The sequence below is a fragment of the Papaver somniferum genome, chromosome 10, assembly GCF_003573695.1.
Source record: "Papaver somniferum cultivar HN1 chromosome 10, ASM357369v1, whole genome shotgun sequence".
NCBI lineage: Eukaryota > Viridiplantae > Streptophyta > Magnoliopsida > Ranunculales > Papaveraceae > Papaver > Papaver somniferum.
In genome coordinates, this window is record NC_039367.1 from 86,095,856 (window position 1) to 86,118,280 (window position 22,425).

The 22,425-nt window shown below is 35.3% G+C and overlaps 4 protein-coding genes across 4 annotated transcripts; 3 read left to right on the forward strand and 1 right to left on the reverse strand.

Annotated features, from left to right (window-relative positions):
* Window positions 1-363: 363 nt before the first annotated feature.
* LOC113315856 lies at window positions 364-822 on the forward strand. Its single transcript, XM_026564104.1, has one exon. The coding sequence runs from the start codon at window positions 364-366 to the stop codon at window positions 820-822; it is 459 nt and encodes a 152-aa protein (XP_026419889.1).
* A 13-nt stretch (window positions 823-835) lies between these two features.
* LOC113315857 (uncharacterized mitochondrial protein AtMg01250-like) lies at window positions 836-1,312 on the forward strand. Its single transcript, XM_026564105.1, has one exon. The coding sequence runs from the start codon at window positions 836-838 to the stop codon at window positions 1,310-1,312; it is 477 nt and encodes a 158-aa protein (XP_026419890.1).
* A 4,731-nt stretch (window positions 1,313-6,043) lies between these two features.
* LOC113315858 lies at window positions 6,044-8,857 on the forward strand. Its single transcript, XM_026564106.1, has 4 exons — window positions 6,044-6,307; window positions 6,418-7,479; window positions 7,579-7,863; window positions 8,264-8,857. The coding sequence occupies exons 1-4, from the start codon at window positions 6,044-6,046 to the stop codon at window positions 8,855-8,857; spliced, it is 2,205 nt and encodes a 734-aa protein (XP_026419891.1).
* Window positions 8,858-10,109: 1,252 nt separating this feature from the next.
* Window positions 10,110-12,999, reverse strand: LOC113315091 (transcription factor MYB16-like). Its single transcript, XM_026563408.1, has 3 exons — window positions 12,700-12,999; window positions 12,462-12,591; window positions 10,110-11,230 (listed from the first exon to the last, which is right to left on the reverse strand). The coding sequence occupies exons 1-3, from the start codon at window positions 12,836-12,838 to the stop codon at window positions 10,303-10,305; spliced, it is 1,197 nt and encodes a 398-aa protein (XP_026419193.1). The 5' UTR covers window positions 12,839-12,999; the 3' UTR covers window positions 10,110-10,302.
* Between the last annotated feature and the right edge of the window lie 9,426 nt (window positions 13,000-22,425).

The following is a 22,425-nucleotide window of genomic DNA, read 5'->3' on the forward strand; positions in this document are numbered from 1 at the left end:
TTGTCCTATATGTGATTTGGTATCCTTTCCGGTAATTTAGTATCTCCAATGTTGTAATTTTTGATGCAAAGATTTTTTTGGTTGTCCATAACAGCTATCGTCCGCGTTTTTCGGGAAATACTTGGCTTATGAGTCATTGTGTCACACTCTTGTGTCAATTTACCCTAGACTTTGGATCAAAACATTTAACGGTTTCTACAGTTTATGGTGATAGTTCAGTTAACAGGCATTCAAGTATTTGCTTAGTTCAATGATTGTTCGAAAGAATATCTTTAATGTGGCCAATTTGTCTCTTTAAATTTTATACAGTTCAGTTGTATCATAAATGAGAAGAAGAATTGGTTAGAGTTGGATGTGGATGAAATGGAATGCTTGAGTGCAATTAAGCTTTTGGCCAAAAACAAAGCTCCACAACCTGACGGTTTTGCCATTAGCTTTTATCTATTATATTGGGAGGTTATCAAAGATGATCTTATGAAAAAATTTCAGAAATTGCAATCTAAGAGCTTTTTGGAAAACACCTTCATTGCTCTTATTCCAAATAAAGATATCGTGGAGGAGATAAAATACTTGAGACTAATTAGTTTAGTTCATGGAGTATACAAAATTGTGTCTAAAGTTCTGGCAGAAAGGTTCAAAATGGTTCTTCCTTCTACTATTTCTTCTGAACAAACTGCTTTTATTAAGAAAATACAAATTTTGGATGGGGTGCTTATGGAAAATGAGTTGATTTATTCAAGGATTAGAAGTGGCAAACGTGGTCTCTTGTGCAAAATTGATTTTGAAAAGGCTTTCGATCGTGACTTGGGAATTCTTAGATGAAATTCTGGAGAAAATGGGTTTTGAAACTAAATGGAGGAGTTGGGTGAAATGTTGTGTGGAGTATGTCAAGTTCTCTGTTATTATAAACGGATCTGCAGCTGGTTATTTCAAAAGAAATAAAGGGATCAGGCAGGGAGATCCATTATCTAGTTTTCTTTTTCTTCTTGTTGGTAAAGCTTTGTCGTATATGATAAAACAAACTCAGGATAAGGGTCTTATTTCTGGGTTTCAAACCGTGGATGGAGGTAAGATGGTGAGTCATTTACAATTTGCGGACGATACTCTCATTTTCATTGATGCTTCTATTGAGCAAGTTCAACAACCCAGATTACTTCGTATCTCCATTGAATTGATAACTGGTTTGAAGATTAATTTTGCCAAGAGTCAAATTTATGGTGTTGGTTATGAAGGTGACTTGCATCAATTCTCTAGTATACTGGGCTGTTTTTCAGAAACACTACGTACAACTTTCTTTGGTTTGCCTTTGTGAGACAAATACAAGGGAATAGTAAAATGGGATAAGGTGATTGACAAATATACTAACAGATTGGGAGGATGGCAGAAACCTTTGTTGTCAAGACAAGGAAAAATTACTTTGATAAATAGTGTGTTGGCCAGTCTTCCTACATACTATATGTATCTCTTCGAAATGTCAATCTCAGTTGCTAAGAAGATTGGAAAGTTAATTAGAGACTTTTTGTGGGATTATGATAAGAATGGAAAGAAGAAGTTGCATCTGGTAAAATGGAAAGTGTTATATAGAAAGAAAAAGTTTGGGGGTATGGGAGTTAAGAATCTGACAAAGATGAATAAGGCTTTGCCATCAAAGTGGCATTGGAGATTTGCATATGAAGAATATGATTTATAGAGGAAAATTGTGGTAGAAAAGTATGGGTTTGATGGAGTGAATTGGCTGGCTAAGTTCTCTTATATTTCTTTTGGCAGAAATGTTTGGAAAGGAATTTTTAAGCGCAATGAGTTTTTCAAAAATCATTCTTTGTTCTCAACATTTCCTAACATTTTCAACTGTCAAGAAGGAAGGATGCTTGCGTGTCAGATTGTTATACTATTGATGCATGTACAATAACTTGGGACATTGGTGTACCTAGAAGACTCAATTCTAATATATGGACCGAAATGAATTGGCTACAGACAGAACTTAATGGTGTGGTTATAAATTCTAAAGAAGAAGATATCTTAGAGTGATCACTTTCTGGCAAGAAGATTTATACAGTTAAATCAGCGTATGAATTTCTTGCTACTGATCACATGGAGTTGCCTGCTCAAAATATCTTTAATATAATATGGCATTTTAAAATACCACCCAAAGTTGGTTTTTTATCTTTGGTCAATATCACACTCAAGCTTACCAGAGACATGTTAAGAAGAAGGGGAATGAAGATGCCTCAAACTTGTCTATTCTGCAGTGAACCAGAAACAACTGATCATGTCTTCATCCACTGTGAGTTTTCTAAAAAGGTTTGGATATATTTCATTGACAAACTGAAGTGGTTTTTCACAATGTCTCCAGATGTGATCTCTCTTTTATTTGCTTGGAATTTTCCTCATAGTAACAAAGTTCATGCTCAAGTGTGGAGAATCATTCCTGCAGTTATTCTTTGGTGTTTATGGAAGGAAAGAAATTATAGATTTTTCAATGGTACACACGGAAGCAACAGTGATATGTAAAGTTCAATACGAAATGTTTGGATTTGAAGGATTTTCAGAGTCTTTCGTACTCTGATGTTTTTGAGAATCAGCCTAGAGAATATTTTGACGCTCCTTGATTTATGTAGTTTATAACTTTCTTCTGGTATGGGGAGGTGTTTGTCTGTAGCTTCTTCCTTTTCTTTCTTTCTGATAGTTTCATTGCTATCTTTGCTTTGCAATTCTCAGGGTGGTACAAGTCTTTTGTACCTTTTTTTATCAATACATCCTTTCTTTGCCTATCAAAAACTTTCGACTCAAAGATTCCTTCCAGTTTCCTCTTAGGACCAGCCCCTGACATGTTAGGGAAGACATCTTTTACAATCACTCCTTAGTTCGTGGTTAGTTTTTGAGAAATGATAAGTTGACCGACAATTCCCACCGAATTTCATCGCGCGTCTAATAAAAACAGGCCCCACAACTTCCCACTCCCCACCCCGATGTTGAGAAGCTTTAATCTCTTCTGTCCATTTTACTATCAAGACATTTTGCGGGAGGAGTGGTCGGTAAGTGTATCATTCCTTTTAGTTTTTTAGGTTTTCTATTTCTTGTCTCTTTTCCCTGTATGGTGACTCCTTACTTTGCAAATTTATAAATTCCTTTTTTCTTAAAATATTTTTATTAATCGAGTAAAAAAAAAGAATGTTTTAAAATCACCCATTGTATTATTATATTATTGTAGGTGGTTGAACTTCTAGTTAGCAATTCAGGGTACAGGGGGAATTCGGGACAGCATAGTAAGGGAAATATACGAATTCGAAGATGTTCAAAAATCCGGAACGACATACGTATATGTTCGTTTTATAAACGTGAGTTTGACATTGAAAATTCGGCCCATATCAAGAGACAATTTAGTGTTATATGTTACAGAAATATGATTTCATCTAATCATATGGAAAGTGTCTAATGGTGTAATCAACTAGTAGACTAATGGTTTATAGCTTGCATAACAACCTTTAGGTCATGCGTTCGAAACTCACGGCCTTCACTTTAGAAAAAGAACTTAAAACTAGGTGGATCCGTACCGACTCAGTAATCTAGTGAGCTAACATCTGTCCGAATCGAAATAACAAACTATCTGAATAGTTCGGATTCTCGAATTATAGGTGAATAATTTGTTGAACAATTTTTAATCCAGTAGCATCACAATCAATCATTTAGAAATATAATTGGTATTTAAATAATTTAAACAAGGTTTTTCTTTCAAATATTTAAGTGTTTTTTGACTAGTATCATCACGATTGGATGTGATGGTGTTAGATCATAAATGATCGATCAACGTGCGAGTTAAACATCTAATAAAATGATCGCCACGTAGAATTTGTGGGAACTCCGTATACCCTCGGGACATGAACGATAGAGATAGTCTACCAGAACTATGACCGACAACTTTCAAAATTCCCTAAAGGTTTGTATGCATGGTATGTCCATTTGGGAGCTATAATGTAGAGACAAAGTGACAAACTACTTTCGAAGCAAAAATTTCTTTCAGTATCCATAATGGTGTGCGCTTTTGGGAAGAAAGTTGGCTGACTATGAGTCAGACTCTTATGTAAATTTACCCTACACATTATTATTTCCTTCGTCCTAATTTACTTGTCTAAATTAAAAAAAAATAGCAAATTTGTATCAAATTATTTCTATATTTTCCACTAAAATTTTCTAATCATCAAGAAAAAAACAAAAATTAGGATGTCAAAATTTGTATATGAAACAAGTAATTTGGAAGATTGATGATGTATGCGAAAATAATTTGAATTTCTTTCGAATTTTCGCAAAATCCAATTTAAACAAACAAACTAGGACGGAGGGAATATTGTATTACAACCAGATCAAAAACATTTAACAGTTGCTACTCCTTTAACAGGCATTGATATTTAAAATTTCCGAGTCGAATGAATATCCAAAAGCATATATGAAAATCACAGAGAATATCTTACATCTTGGCCTAAAATATCTTATGGAGGGCAAGATGACGATTTTCTTTGTTTGTTAAGGATACTTCGTTTGAACCGTCAGGCAACAACAAAATGCATGTACGAGTAACGAGTACTGTGCCGACTAGATTAAATTACTGCCATTGGCTGCTCCAAGACCTTACTGCCATAAAATGCACGACAGTGCTGCACATCCCAGTTAATGTTACCGCTGTACTGAGCTAGCGTAGCTAGGTAGCACGGCAGCTGCACCAACATTGACTAATGACTGTGACGTAGTAGGGTAGAATGCAACAGGCCAAAGAAAATCCCCACAGCTGATCAAATACCCGTACGCACACACACCAGCTAGCATTCATACATAGATGTGAGGCTCAGTAGTTTCAGACAAGGGTTAAAGGACAAAATACCCCAAAATCGACCCCCCAGGTTTGAAAATGCCCCGGACGTTAGGCAAGAAATTAAAATGCCACATTCTGTTAGTTTTCAAATTTTGGTCAAAATTGGGGCATTTTCACTACCTTTGACCAGTCAACTATAGTGTGATTTTTCATTTTTGCCCTTCGCAAGAAAAAATACCCGACACGTACTGATATGGTTCTCTTAACACGTGGGCATCTAAATCAAGGACACGTGGTCAAGGACTGACACCTGTAGCAAATGTGTGTTTCGTACGTGTGCTACAGGTATTATCTTCACCAAAATCGATTTTCAGCCACAGAAAGAAATCGAAAGTTCAGAGAGCGATAGGGTTACAGGCGAGAGAGATTGAGAGATTGATAGACGGGAAGGACAAAGGGAACTGCAGATCGATAAGATAGATGAGACGGAGTAGATAAGAGGCAGGTTTTCTCTTCCCGGTGACGAACAGGTAAGTTTTTTGTTTAGAAATTTGATGTTTTAGGGTTTGTGATTAACCATGTGATGAGTATCTTTCTACATTTGATCTGTTTGATTTGGTATATGCTTTACGATTTGGGGTTAGGGTTTGTGAAATTGGTTTGCGATTTAGGATATGTGTTAGGATATTTATGATTTTTGATTTTTCGATTCAGGGAATGTGATTATGAAATTGGTTTGAGATGATGTTTTATAATCTGAAGTTAGGGTTTGTGACGATTTGAGATTTAAACTGAGTTGGTAATTGCTGCAGGGTGATTTGAGAAAGTAAAAATTAGGGTTTGTTTGTGAAACTGAAGAAAATTGGTATGATTATGAAATTAGTATGATTATGAAAATTGGTATGATTATGAAATTAGTATGATTATGAAATTTGATTGTGTTGTAATTTGATTCAGGGAAAATGAAATTAGTATGATTATGAAATTTTTGGTATGATTACTGTAATCATTAGTATGATTACTGCAAAACATTTCTGTAACTACCATGGCTGCTAACACCCTTGCTGTATTATTTTGTTTCATTACTGTAAAAAAATTTCCTGTAAAAATTTGTTTCATTACTGTAATCATATTATTCAGTGTTTTGTTTCATACTATTTGTTTACAGTAATGATTACTGTAAACTTTGTTTCACTACTGTAATAATTATTTTTTTTGTTGGGGAGTTGTTACAGAATGGGTAGCAAGGATAGGAATTTCTGGTTAACTGATATAGGTGGCCGGTTTAGAGACTTGCATATTCTTGGTTGTAAAGCTGGTACCAGTGGAGATGCTTTTATGGCTATGGTAAAGACTAGGTTGGTGAATGAACAAGGTATGAATTCTACACTTGAACTGTTTTTATTTAATGATGAAGAAGGGAATGCATGTGATAAGTGTGAATCAGAAGAAATGTTTATTTCATTTTGGAACAAAGGGAAAGTAAATAAAGATAATTTGGTCAGACTGTGGTTCACTCCAATTATACCTACTCCTTCAGTGAGAGAATGGGGTTATGTTTATGATGCTTCCAGTGTTAGTGGGGTAAGTGGTGTGACTAATTATATCAGCCCAGTGAGGAAGAAAACTGTAGTAAAAGGGTAGAGGTTAGGAGGAGTCCAAGACTTAATAAGACTGCTACTGTTAGTGGGCTTAAAGATATGAGACCAACAAGACTTGATTTTGAGCATGAAGAGCAAGTGGAATTGACACAAGCATCTGTTGCTGACAACCATGTTCATGAATCTCAAAGTATTCCTACACAGTCATCTGTTGCAGCCAACCATGTACAGGGGTATGAAGATGACCAGGTGAATTTGCCTAATGTACATCAAGATGAGTGTCATCCTGATGACAAGCCTGACTTTCTCTTTAAGGACTATGATGAGGAAGAGGATGGTGAAGATGAAAGTGAGGATGAGAGTGGAGATGATAGTGAAGAAGAAACACAAGAACAGATGAATTATGAAGATTGGGTTTCTATGTGTGCTAGGGGTATAGATGTTGGTAATGACCCTGATGATTGTAATGAAGATTTCAATGTAGGTGGCTTTTATGAAGAGCAGAGTGCACCAGTGAATGCATCTTCAGATGAAGATCTTCCCAGCCAAGAAGTCACTCAAGAGGAAGAAGCTAAGTGGGAAGAAGATTTTGGTCAGCATTTAAATGAACCACAACGTCTAGAAATGATAAATGAAGATACTCCTGAGGTCACACCTGGTGAAATAAGTACTGGTATGGCTTTTGGAAGTATGCAAGCTTATAAGGATCATTTAAGAGAATATGCAGTGTTGAAACACAGGGATTTTAAGGTGAAGAAAGGAGATAAAATCAGACACTATTCTTACTGTGCTTACAGGGATGCCCAAAAGTGTGCTTGGATGGTGAATGCAAGAAAGGTACCAGAGAAAGATGATATGACAGTCACAGTCAGAGAATGCAACATAGAACACACTTGTAAAAATCCCAATGAAGACTACAGCAGAAAATGCAATGCAAAATTTGTAGCTAAGTACTTGTTGAAGACGATGGATGTTGCTTCACCAGTGGAGAAGGCAGATGATATAGCTAAGAAAATCATTAGACCTCAGTTGCAAACTGAAATACCAAAATGGGTTGCTCGTCATGCAAGGGTATCATGTTTATGCTTTGTTTTTGTTACCTTTTGTTTGTTTATTTAATAAATTTTGGTATATTTGAATTGCTAATTTTTTATCTGTGTGTGTACACAGAGATTGGTGCTAGCAGAAAGGGATGGAACATTTGAGACTTGTTACAAAAAAACACCACAATTGGTCATAGCTGCTACCTCATTGAACCCAAGGAGCATAGGTCATTTCAGCTGGTCCAGAGATGATAAAGATAACAGATTTGAGAGTCTCATTTTGGCGTATAATGCACAGATAAAAGGTTTTATGAATGGTTGTAGAATGGTTATTGGGTTAGATGGAGCTCACCTAACTGGTAAGTTTGGTGGTGTGATGCTTTCAGCAACAGGTATAGATGCTCAGAATGGGGTATTTCCTTTATGTATGATGATTTGTATGGGTGAAACTGAAGAAAATTGGTTTATGATGTTAAAAGAAATGAGAAAAAGGATACCAGATATGGCTGGACTGACCTTTATTTCTGATAGAATGAAGGGAATTCTTGAATCAGTAAAAAGATTGTATCCTTTGTCAAATCATAGATGAGTATCAGAATAAGGTTTGATACTCAAAAGGACAACCTAGATTAACTTTTAGCCCTTTACTTTTTCCATTGTCTGATTTCAAAAAAAAAATTTGTTTTGAGAATCTTTTCATTGAATAATATTATCTACTTTTGTACTTTTACTTTATTGTATTATTATTATGGATTCTTTTTATTCTCTAGATCTGTGCATTTAAAGTTTACTAACTTCTATTTTGTTTGCAGACTGGTATCAACATTCTACATCCACACAGATTGAGAGATAAGGGAAGACCTTGTGTCAAGAGAAAGAAGTCTTGGTATGAGAAGAACAAGCAGCCCAAAAGAGTAACAAAGTGCAGTGTATGTAAAGGTCTTGATCATAACATCCTTACCTGTCAAGGTCCTCCAGTTGGTTCTAATCCAAAGAAGAAAGGAGTTAGAATGGAATGTTCTGTTAATGGAGATGAGTTTTGTATTACTGCTGCACCAACAAAGAAGATGAGGAAGGCCTTGTCTGCACCAACTACTGCAACAACATCTGCATCAAAGACTGCTACTGCTGATGTACCACCATTTTCAAAGGGTAAGGAAGCTGCTACTACACCATCTTCTTCTACAGCTGGTTCCCAGAAAAAGTGTAAGGCAACTGCACCATCCTCCTCCGCTGCAGTTGATGTTGGATCTAAAAGGAAGGTACCATCTACTTCTTCTACACCTTCTAGTGCCTGTTTTAACCAGATTTTTAATGGTACTGTTAACATTTCTAGCCAAACAATCAACATTACCGAACCATCATCAAAAAGGGTTAGAAAACCTAACTCCAAGTATCAACAATAGAAATGTTGGGTTCTTATTTTATGTATTTTTATGTCTTTGTCTTTTAGCATTTATAGACCTATGTCTTTTAATGGCATACATACTACTAGTTAGTTTATGTTGAAAGTTTTAGCAGACTTTTATTTATGAATCTATGGATTTCCAATATGATAACATTACATTAAGCTTTTCTGACATGAGTTTTGGTTGTGCTTTATCTTCTAATTGTGCACTTTATCTTTAGTTGTGCACAAATTTGATCTTCAATATTATCTAATTGCTTTTGTTTCTTCATAAACATTGCATCAGAAACCCATTGGAAATCTTCACATTCTAGGCATTTTAGGTAGCCAATACCATAATTCCATGATGTTTGAGCTATGTTTAAGATCCTCACCTTTGTTGAATTGCATTTGGGGTTGATACATCTAGTCTGTGACCAAGGACAATCAGAAAATTTGTGATCACCAAAACAAGCTTTACAACCTCCATTGTACTGAGGTGCAATGGATTTAATTGCATCATCAAACCATTCGAAGTATGAACACATGGGATTAGAGCAAGAGAAGAATTTCTTCCCTGAATTAGCACCATCTTTGACCTTTAAAAGTTTACGAATACCATTACAAGGAACTAATTTACACCTTGTGTAGATCCAATGACAATCAATTGATTGATGATTTCTTTCGTTGCACATCTCACATTCCTGGCTTGATGTAGCAGCCATTATGAAGAAGGAATTTTTTTTACTGATTTTTGGTTGGATCATCTTCACAATTTATAAGTCAGGGGAGACAAAAAAAAATGACTGTTATTACAACGGTCGGAATATCACAACGGTCGGAAAATCTAGCCGTTGATTAGCTAGGATGTTCCACGTGTCGCGATCCTAGCTAGTCATTTAAAAAAAACGGTACATGTAATGCCCCAAAACAGGACCCTAGATTTTCATCTTGGCCATACATAAGGGTATAAATGTCAAACGATTTCCACGTGCGGGCCACATGCTTACGCATTTGACCACTTAACGCTCTGAAACGGAAAACATAACAGAATGGGGCATTTTGATACGGTTTTGGGGCATTTTGATTTCTTGCCTAACGTCCGGGGCATTTTCAAACCTAGGGGGTCGAATTTGGGGCATTTTGTCCTTTAACCCTTCAGACAATCCTGTCTCTCTATTGATCGATCATTCAATCTCAAAAATCGCAGCACCAAAAATAATAAATAATAGAAAATCCACTATTGAAAATAATATATAGAAAGAACAGAATGCGACAAGGAACCACCCAACAATTAATACCATGAAAATTAAAAGCTAGTCGTTTTCATATAGGTAGATCGACGTACAGATAAGGATTTGACTCGGACAATGGCGGAGGGAATCAACTCCTTGCTCCTCCGCCTCTGGACTCGGACGAGTTAGATTATTATGATAATAACTTACTTAACAGATTCCATACTTATTAGAAAACTGGTGGAGCATCAGATGGCGAGGAATTCACCAAGTCAAGTATGTTGTTCCAGTAATCTTTGCTAACCTCTTGTTCATATCCATTATCATCTGTACATTCGCCATTGTCGGATGATGAACTAGTGATGTTAGGACGATCATGATTAATAAGAAGTTCTGTAAACCCATTGATGAAATTATTATTCCCAGCAGCGGGTAAGTTAACGTTATCATCGTCGACCATGGGTGCGTCGTTTCCGACGTCTCCTGCAGATTTTGAGGCATGACCGTATTTCCATTGTGTGCCTTCATGATGATAAGCATTTGGAAACAGTACTATATCAGGAATATTTAAGAAATGGCTAGACTTCCCAATGCTCTTCAACTCTTCTTCATTTCTTTCTTCTTTCACTGCTAGTACTACTGATCTTTCATGAGAATTACTGGAGCCGGCACCGACGAATTCGTTGTTCAAAGCTGTGTCGTGATCAGATAATCCTACGGCTAAAGCAGCCGGCAGTGATAAATTCTGTTCAGAAAATGTCATTGTTGATGTAGGAGAGTCATCAAGACCGGCAGAGACTTTGTTTGACTTTGATGACCACATTGTTCCATGCCAATTAGGACCAGCTTGACAAGCAGCTGATGATGATGAACCAAGTTGAGTGAGTTGGAGTTTGAAACTAGAATGTGACCTTAACTTTGAATCTCTTACAAGTCTAGCTTCAGCTTCGAGTCGAGCACTTTCCCATTGAGCCATATGACTAAGGTTTGATTCATTCTTGGATGGACCGTCGATTGAACTTAGGGTTGCATTTTTGGGCTTGTGAGTCACCGGATCAATTCCCAATTTTGCTAATCTTTTCTTAAGATGAGTGTTCCAATAGTTTTTGATTTCATTATCTGTTCTTTTAGGCAGATGTGTTGCTATTGCGGACCACCTGCAAAGATTACCCACGAAAAGGAAATGAAAACTTAGAAAATCAATTAAACCCCTAATTTGCATGACCAACTTTACATGCAACCAAAAGAAAATATTTAAAGAGCGAGACAAGAAAATCAAGGTTGCGGGTTATAAAATTCTAAGACTAGCACCGTGTAATTAAAAGGTGGCTGGGAATGGGGACTGCTGGACTGGTAACCCAATCATACATAATTACATCGATCAACAACAATTGTTTTTTGTGAACTTTATTTATGTTAATAAATATGTGGACCTAAAAATTCATTTCAGACACTTGAACCTTCTCGAATTGTTTCTTTTGAACAAAATCTCGATTCATAATACGATGATAATACCATTTTCATGCATGACATATTAAATTAGGACAACAACATTTGCTCTTTGCAAAAAAATAAAAATTCTTTTGATAATACTCCTAATAAATTAAGACAACAACATTTGCTATTCATAAAAATAAATTGTCAATCAAATTTATTAGTAGTAGTTAATTTGTTGGTGAGTGTAGAAATATGTTAGTTGACAGTAATTAATAGAAAGAACCATATATGTGCAATTTTTTTAATAAAGTAAAAGAAGAGTGGTGTAATTACTAACCTCTATTAGAATGTAGTAGTAGTTGAAAACTCAAAAAAAAAAGGAATCTCTTGAATATTCATAACAATTATAGGAAAGTTTTATGTAAATGGAAGAAAATAAATACTTAAGTACTTTAGTAGATAGACTAATGAATGTTTTGCTGAATTTAGATCATGTATGAAACTGAATAAAGAGAAAATGTGTAGCAGAATTATAGAAAATTTAATATGAAATCACTGTCTAAGTGTAATGTAGTTTAAGGTTCTAATCATAAATTTAATGTTTTAGCTGACTTGACTGAAGCAAGGACAAACTTGAAAGAAAATAAAGAACCATGATCAGTACCGTGCATTTTCAGTAAGACAACACTATGCTGAATCAATTCAGAAGTTAATTATGATTGAAAGTTCAGAAATATTAAAAATAAATATGTAACAAATGTGAGTTCATGTGTGATATTGAAAGTTAATTATGATTGAAAGTTCTAAATATCCAGAACTGGAATGAAAATGTATTGATGTATCGATGATACCTAGCTATCAATATATTGAGGGAATCCCTCTTTTCGTTTTTTAAAAAAATGTGTGATTTGAAATGGATGAAGATGAGAGGTTGATGATATAAATGATCACCTGTTACCAAGAAGAGCATGAAGTTGAATGATGGATTGTTCTTCTTGCAAACTGAATTTTCCTCTTTTAATATCAGGTCTAAGGTAGTTCGTCCATCTTAATCTACAGCTTTTACCGCACCTTTGAAGTCCTAGAATAATACATAAAACAACATTATAAACATTAATTGATCATAAAATAAAATAAAAGAATCATGGACACTAGGAGGGTAAAAAAGAGAGGATGAATTCACACGAACCAGCTTTAGAAGGCAAGGATCTCCAACTACCATGTCCATGTTCTTCAATATAAGCTAAAAGCTTTTGATCTTCTTCTGGTGTCCATGGACCTTTCTTCAAACCTAGTTTCTCACAGCATGCAGCAGATCTACCCGTCATTGAGGAATTATAACAAAAGATACTTGAGAGTCAGAATTATCAACAAATATTTATAGAAATAATCTTAGAGAATGTGATCAGAGTTGTGTCTGAGTTTTATTGCTAGAAGTTGGAATAGGAGGAGTGAAGTGGTGAGTACTGAGTAGTGACTATTAAATGGACTAGAGAGAGGGAGGTGGGAAGGAAAAGAGAGGTCCTCTTCTTTGTCGTAAATAAATGGGAATCAAAAGTTCAAAACAAAGAGTGTGATCCTCTACCCCAGGAGTTGGTTATTTTTTTGGGTTCTACTGAACTCCCTGTTTCATGCATGCCACGTTGACGTGGTGGGAGTAGTTGGTATGTGCAAACTACATTCACCCCAACGGGGTATATATGAACTGTCTGAACCGTTCGATCCAATGGAGTGAACCAAAACCAAACGATTTTGTGTACTTTTCTTCCTCCTTTTATAGATAGAATAGTGGTTCGTAACTTATAATCAAACTCTCCTTTCCACATGGGTTTAATTGGCAGGCAGGGGTTGGAAGTTGGAACTTCGAACCTCCACCTCCCTCCTCTAAAGTCTAAAATAGGAGGAAGTACGAGAACCATAATACCATTTGATGGTTCTTTATTTAGGCTCTCGTTAGGCAACATATTTATGTGACATTTCAATTTTATTTTTTATATTTTGATAATATATAATGAGTCTCGATATTCTTAATCATGTTCGATATCGAGGTCATCTAATAACTATTTACTCAATTAAATAAACATTTCGAATTAACTTTTTTAAAAGGTGTGCGTTTTTTAAAAGTGAATTCCAATCATTTTTGGTAAAGATAAAGCATATTTGTTTTTATTTTGCTGGATCAACATACTTTAATTCATTCAAATTAAAATATTGATTATATAAGATCGCTTACAAGAACAGAAAATGGGCTATATAGCCAAAATTGAGTGTTTTCTGGGTCAAATGGACGGGTAAGGTTTCAGTCTGGGTCAAATGACCAAAAAGAATCTTTTAATGAGGAAAGACGTTACTGCCCTCATTTCTCCTCGTCTTCTTCATAGGTACGAGCTCTCGAGAAACCAGATCTGATTTCTTCACCAGTTTCCATTGCTTTCTTCTGCTGCTGTCGATCTTCCCTTTCTCCACCACCACCATCATCAACTATAACCACATCTGCCACCACCACCATCAACAATACTACAACCACCACCATCAGCATCTACGACAAACTACAAACAACATCACCACCTTCCTCCACCACCGCACCCATCGAAAATACTACTACCACCGCCATCAGCATCTACAGAAACTACAACCAACACCACCACCTTCCTCATAAAGGTTCCTCCTTTGATCGAAATTCATCTTCTCTGATCTATATCACTGGTTTTCTTAATGTCAATTTGGATTTGCAGCCTTCTCTACATCTTTCAAAACATTCCAAAAGGCGTCTCCTTTAGATTTCTTCATCAATTGCTCAAAAAGGTATAAACTTTGATTGGATTCATAGTCTAGAACACTTTCCATCTCTTAATTTGAAACTCACGGATCCTTTTGTATTGTTTTCAATCCCAATCAGTCTGGATTGCTAGATCGATCCATTTTATTGTTATATGTGAATCAAATATAAAAATTGGAATGGAACTGTATTGATTGTTTCATATTGAATCCAATTAAAAACTAGAATCAGAACCTTATTGGTTGTTTTAATCCAATTTAAAATTTGAATTGGCAATACCAACGTTGAAATCTCATTACCTGTGATTTTTCTTATTTGTTAGTTTCATTTGATGGGTAACTTAATTTTCGTCTCATTGTTCTTGTTTGCCGTATAGATTGTCGCTGATTCGAGTTTGATGGCAACCTGTTTACATGAAGAGGTAAAGAGACTGCAGAATCTTGTGTATAGACTAACCACAGAGATAGATGTAAAGAACCAAAGGATGGAATGCATGGAAAAAATGTTGGCTCTACTATCAACATCTCTTGGGTATGATATTTTTGCTCTGTTTTCACTCACTTTAAACAAGGATGAAACCCAGTTTAGACTAGGATGCAACTGGTTTCATCCTATACTATATTGGGTTGAATTTTCTTTCACCCATTTTAAACTAGGATGAAACCGGTTTCATCTATAGGTAGGATGAAACTATGAATTTTGAACTAGGTATCACTCACTGTAAACAAGGTTTCATCCTATACTAAATTGGGTCGAATTTGCTTTCACCCATTTTAAACTAGGATGAAACCGGTTTCATCTATAGGTAGGATGAAACTATGATTTTTGAACTAGGTATCACTCACTGTAAACAAGGATGAAACTGGGTTTCATCCTATACTAAATTGGGTCGAATTTGCTTTCACCCATTTTAAACTAAGATGAAACCAGTTACATCATGTTTTAAATTTGGTTGAATTTGGTTTCATCGATATTTAGGCTGGGATGAAACCAGTTTCATCATGTTTTAAAATTTTTTGAATTTTTTTTCACCCATGTTTAAACTTGGATGAAACCAGTTACATCCTGTTTTAAATTTGGTTAAATTTGGTTTCATCGATATTTAGGCTGGGATGAAACCAGTTTCATCATGTTTTATTGACTGACTTTCTATACTCTTATCTGCCTTAATTCTCGGTATAAGTTGTATAACAAACCGTTGTTTTCACATTACAAAGTCTTGGTGGAATATTTTTCCTTTCATTTGACTTTTTTTAGTATTTCTGTTGTTTATGTCTTATAGAAAAGAGCATGTACTTGGTGAGTATCTTTTGTGATGATCTTCACAATTCATACATTGAGGTTGATTGATGCTTTAACCCTGTTGCAGTTTCTTTGTTAGTGATTGGTCAAGTGCAAATATGGGTTTCAGAAGGGTGTATGTTTGTTTGAGCGTGATCTTTTCTGGTTATGCAGGGATGCCATTGACGCTAGAGATTTAGAATACCAGCAGGCATGGTCTGGAGTTCAAAGTCCATAATCTTAACTTGATGAACATGGCTTGGAGATTCGTGTTAAGGAAGCAAACAAAGCTGAAGTTGTATTTTATCTCTATTCTCTACTAGGAGTAGCTACAGCAGAAGCTAAGATAACCGACCTCAGAAAAGTTCAAATTTTCAAGAAGGTTGGTTTTGTATTTCTTGTTTTTCTGCCACTATAATGATTTGATACTCGCAAAAATAAATCCTATTGTATGTTGTGAAATTATACCTGTTGGAATCCCTTTTGTTGCAACAACCATGCAATCCCTTCTGTTGGCCAGTTTTGTTGTGGCTTCGTTAAGTTTAATATAATTTTGGTTTACAAACCGTGTACTTTAAAGTGAATAAGATAATCCATTTAAAAATATTATGTCTGTTTCAGAAGGGATATGAGGTGGTGTGTGGGTGAAATCCATTTAGCAATATCAGCTTGGTGTCTGGTCAGAATATCTGTTGTCATAAGTCTAGTGTTTGTGTTTATGCTAACATCCATAAAAGAATTGTTAGACATTTTGCAAATGGTTGAATTTGCTCTGTTTTTTTTGCTCTGTTTTTCACTATGTTTTTTACTCTGTTTTTGTTCTGTTTTTTTTTTTTTCAATTTTTGCTCTTCCATATGAAGGAGTAGAAGAAGCAGAAGAAGTTGGAACTCTGTTTTATGTTACTTCATATTTTCTTTTTTGCAGAGATCGATTTCAAGTAGAAGTTGGTGTTTTTTTTCTCTAACTCATGAAACAGAGTACTCTGTTTTTTTTTTCTGAGATTGCACAATACTCTGTTTTTTTTCCAACCTTTACTAACCCAACCCAGTAAACATTTGTAGAAGATAGGGACATATTTGTCTCTTCAGGTTAATAAATAAAAAAGATTCTGGGTGAAATATCCATTTTGGCTAAATGAACGGTATTTTTCTTTTTTTTGGCTATATAAACAGTATCTAAAGCTAAGAATCTATTTCACCCAGGAAATTTCCGTTTTGGTCTTTTTGACCAATTTTGTGTTACAAGAATAAAAAAAACATCAAAATACAAGATAATTGAAACCATAATACATTTAAAGATATCAATTACAAGTATATCGCAAAGAGAAAGAGCATAAACCATAAAAATACCCAATTTTTGTTTATGTGGTAGGGAAGAAGGATGGTATTATCCGGAATCAAATCCGACAATTTGATATGATTTCCTTATTCTTTGATAAGAGATGCTCCTAAAAGAAAGGAGTACTTTGCCTATAATCTTGTATACCCAGACGAAATCGGATGTCTTAAATCTCTTAGATTAGGAATAAATTCAAAGCGATATACCGTTTTAAATGATTGATGTTTTTGAATCGATAATAGCAAGTAATGATCCAACCATGAAGATTCGAAGAAATCTCCCGCAAAACAAAGAAACAATCATTCCAAATGGCGAAGAAAAATCGCCTCAAATGGCGAAGAAATATGCCAAAAGACATCAAAACAATAAAAAACATGTTTTTATTTGATTAAGCATTGACTAAAACTTTAAAAAAAAAATAATCTTGTTCAGATCTGATCCTTTTGGACCATATCTGAACAAGAGGTTTACAAAGGCTGTGATTTTTTATTTTCTTTAGGAGAGAGAAAATAAGAAAAAAGAAGAAAAGTTCTTCACTGTTTATTAATCTTGTATTCCTCTATTATTAATCAACCAAATTAAATAAAACACATTTGGTTGATTAATGAATTAATTTCTAAAAGGAGGTTTTATTGCAGACTGTTGATTTTACTGGGACCGAAGATGATGGAGTTAATCCAATCTGATACTCTGGTAAGGGGTATCCTAAAACCTTAAAAGGTCTAAATTACCCCTTTTCTCGATAAAATTATGTTACTAACTTTATACTCTCGTACAAAACCTAATACTACGTCTACTTCTATATCATTTTCATTTTTTTTATCAATACAAAAGATATTTTATTGAAGACAGGACCAGATGTCGAAAGAGTACATGATACAAAAGACCACCATGGAAGCAAAGCGAAACTACCCAAAAAAACCAAACTAGGTGAAGATGATCAAGGCAAAGAACTATAGCGATTATAACAACCAAAATGTACCTGTAAAATTGATCTTAGAAATTCTTCAAGGTGGTTCGAAGACCACGTTGTTCCAAAGAATGAATTCTTTAAGAGTTATGTTTTGAAACTCGGGTTGTCGATAGAGCCAATATGCTAAGATATATCTTATTTTCAGAATGATCTTGTTGGTGATGTGTGATTTGTTGACGAACGCTCTCTGATTACGCTCTTTCCACAAGGACCACAGAATAGCATCTGGTAAAGCTTTGATGACGGAAGTTTTCCTGGAAACGGTATTAGGACTTGGCCAAGTGCTTAGCACGATGGAGATCGAAGGAGGAAGCATTCACACGATGTTGAATCCATCTTTAAAGAAGTTTCAAATGTGACTTGCAATATGGCAGTGAAGGAGCAGATGCATGTTTGATTCTTCATCTCTTACACAAAGATAACAATGATTGACCTAGGTACCCCCATCTTTCCTTCATCAGATCGTCTGGAGTTAAGATTTTGGGTATAGATGCAAGCCAAAGGAAAAAAATCAACTTTGGAAGGCCGTAGCTTCGGCCAAATCATATTAAGGTGAACATACTCTTGAGGGTCCGGATATTCATCATTAGTCCCGATTAGCCAAATATAACATTTTTGACAGAAAATTCTCCATCTTTTCGGCCATCTTTTCATTAATGGATGAAACTGCTCCATTAGAGTCCAGCAGGTGAAGTAATGAAGTTATATCACATATGACATTGTCGTGGACTCTTCTAGTGATGCCTAAGCTCCAAGATTTATAGTTTCTCAAGTACATTTGGCTGACAGCGCGCATCTTTTCATTTGCGGCATTGATAGATGAATATTATAACTAGTGGTTGATACATGAATATTTATAACCCTTAACTAGGGGATAGTAGTCTCGTATTTAGGCCAAAGAAGATCAGGCCACGGGGGATTTAGGAACCAAGCTCAATTCTTGAGAGATAATCCAAGGAAAACGAGAAATGAAAGTTTAAACTCCATGTTTCATGCTTGCCACGTTGTCACGGTAAGAGTTGTTAGTATCAGCAAATATAATCAACCAAATAAATCAAACCAAATTATTTAAAAATCGATTCATATATTCCGAGTTTGATATTATGCACACCCGTTAGGGATCCTGTATGTGCATTTTAATCACATCTTTTATATTTGAGGAGTTATATAACGAGAATCGAGATTCTTGGCATATTTGTAGTAGAGTCATCTATTAAATACTTAAAAGAAAAGATATTAAGGAGAAAAATGAGATTTTCCCATTCCTACCCCACACTGGGACTGTGAAACAAAGCAACTGGATGAGAAAATATTCAAATTCGAGTGTTTTCCCATCCCTTATTAGGTTGAGCCGAGAGACTCAACTTGAGACGATCGAATCAAACTGGGATGCTCGGGGTTACATAGGCTGAGGCTCGTCACATTTTGAGACGTGGCTTGTCTTAAACTGAAATTGAACTGATACAAAGAACTCTAGCTACATGGCAGTCATCTAACACCAAACCTTTTGCTTAGAAAACTTGTTTCAACATTCTTACTGAGCTCCACAGGTTCAACCCCTTCTGCTGACTAGATGCTCCACCACCAGGCTATTGAATGAGAACGTTAATGAATGAGCTTTATAATTTAGTTTTAGTTGAATGATAGATTAGTACTAATCCAATGTAGTTTTCTCTAATCTAATTTAGTTTTTTTTAAAATAACAAAGTTAAAACTATTATGATAGTAACGGTGCAAATACAAAGAAATTTGCACTAATTAAATAAATACAACACAACATAACACTAAACTAAAACATAAAACTCTTAGGACGTCAAACTAAAACAACAATGAATTTGTTAGATCATTGCTCAGTTGAACCAACCAAGCATTAGAATGTCAAGTTTGTCTGTCATATTGTAGTTCCAAAACTTGAGTCGCTTGATTAGATTATTAAAGTCAACTTCGTTAGGTTAGACTAGGAAGTCTAGAAAAGTTGATCAAAAATCGTGTTACTCTGAAAAACCTGAAGACTTATCGACATCCGCGAACACATCATCCTTCTGGTCGAGGTTAGTTATACAAGACTTCAGTTGGTATATTTGAGTTAGTCCATATTGCTAAGCGAAATATTGGGTGTGGTTATTAGACCCCCGCTTTATCAATTGGTATCAGAGCAGGCAAACACGTTTAAGACCTCACGAGTCTGTGTTTGTAGCGATCTGACTCTATGGAAAAAAGTGTTATCTCTATAAAAGTACCGCCAGTCTTCGATGGCTCGAATTACTTATGGTGCTATATGTTCCTTTCTTCAAGCGCGTGATTTTCAATCATGGGTTTATGTTGTTAATGGCTATTTTCCTCTGTTTGTTACAGTAGGCGATGTAACTGTTCCAAAGGATATCGGTGATTATGATGTTCAATCATCCATGCAATTACCCCAGATCTTCAACACCATGTGACTACGTGCACTCAGTCTAAAGATGCGTGGGATATCTTAGAAACCGTATTTGAAGAGAATACCTGTGAAAAAGAAGCTAGGCTTCAAAACCTAAATTCTGATTGGGAAAACCTTCATATGGAAGATGAAGATTCATTTGATGAATTTAATCACAAAGTGTTTGAAATTTTTAATGGATCTTTTGCGTTGGGTAAGATTATTTCTTAAAAGGACATTGTGATGAAAATTCTCAGATCATTGTCATCTATATACAATTATAAAAAAATATGCCATCGTAGAAGGAAATAATCTTGATACGCTTTCCAGAAATACTCTTGTTGGAAAGTTAAAATTACTTGATCTTGATCAGAACACAGTCAGTACATCTGTGTTCAATGTTGTGACCAACACAAGCGAATCATCTAACTTGTCTTGGGCTGATGAATGTTGTTCCAATCATGTTGATTTTTTCAAATCACTGATTACACCAAAGATCAAGGATATTGTAAAAAGAAGCAAAAGTGTGAGAAACGTCTCTCTTTGGTTAATGCTTCAGATGATTCAATACAAGAAAAATCATCACAGGTTATCAATATCTTGCATACTTTCGATGTTTGCAATGAACTTTCATCTCTCGCAGCAGAAACTTCCTCCTACTCGAATTCTGATTCAGAGTTTGAGTCTGACACCGAGATTTTTGAATTCTTGTATAAGTGTGAAGAAATTCACCAAGAAAATCTTCAACAAAAGGCTTCGTTGGAGAAACTTGAATCATCATTTCAGGTGAAAAATCTTGAGATAGATTGTCTTAATGATGAATTCACCAGGACCCTATCTCTGAAGGAAAAGGGGATTACTACTCTTAACTGTGACCTGCAAAGGTTGTCTGGAAGTTCTGACAAAATATCAGCAATGTTATTCATTCAGAAGTCTTTTGGAAACACAAATAATTTAGGGTTCAAAAGAAAAACTATGAGCACAATCAACTCTTTTGTTCCAGCCGGTTTTGGAACAATTGATGATGAATTTTGTGATAAACAGGAGGCAAATAATCAAGATAATAAATCTTCCTTGATTTGTTCATTTTATGGAAATGCAAATCATGTTCAAAGTAAGTGTTGTAAATTCAAGAGGAACAACAAAAGGGTTTCCAAACTTCAAAATGACATGCAAAGAATGAATCTGGCCTTGGGAAATCAACAGGGTACTTCTGAAGAAAAGTAGAAATCTAAAAGAACCATATTCAGACGAGGTAAGAAGTCTGTTTATACACTACACCAAATTCTGGGATTAGTAACAGGTCTGAGTCGTTATTAAAACGGGTTGTAACGGCCCTCGCCTGTTTCAAAAGTGGGTGTTACATTTTTTTTGTAACGGCAATGCAGCCGTTACGAATTCTTGGTTGTAACGACATTAGTAACACTTGTGGACCGTTACGAAATGACACGTGGTAACAGCTGAGGGCCGTTACGAAAATTTTGTAACGACAGAGTCATAACAGGTTGAAGCCGTTATTACGTGGCACATTAGTAACAGGCCGGAGACGTTACTACGTGGCAAATTGAAACATCTAAGAGCCGTTACGAACTTTTTTTAACAACAAAAAAATTTACTGGCAGTTCATTTTCTGCCGGAATTCTAAATTCAATACCCTACACACACCTTTCAATGCATTCATCATCCACATTCAATAATATGTTCTTCAATCAGTTCATTTCATATTCAATCCATTCATATCATATTCATATAAAAAAGAACTAAAATTTTTCTAAGTACCAAATTTCTAAGGGAGCACATGAAAACTTACTAACTGCCTACATAGAACTTATAAAATTTGAAGCTGCTAAGAGACCTAATGATTGCATGAACTGAATCATGAAATTATTTATAAGGAATAAGTGAACCTAATCCTTACTTGATAATCTTATCCCAGCTTCATGTATCCAAAAGATTCATCTCTAGTATCCAAGCGACTTCTTTACAATTCAGCATCGTGTATAGCAACAGTCACAGGCTGACCACCAGACATCAAAGGCCATATCTTTACTTGTTTATCACACCCTCCCGAGAAAACATCCATTCCATCATATTTCCAAGCCAAACACAAAACCTAAACCAGGTATA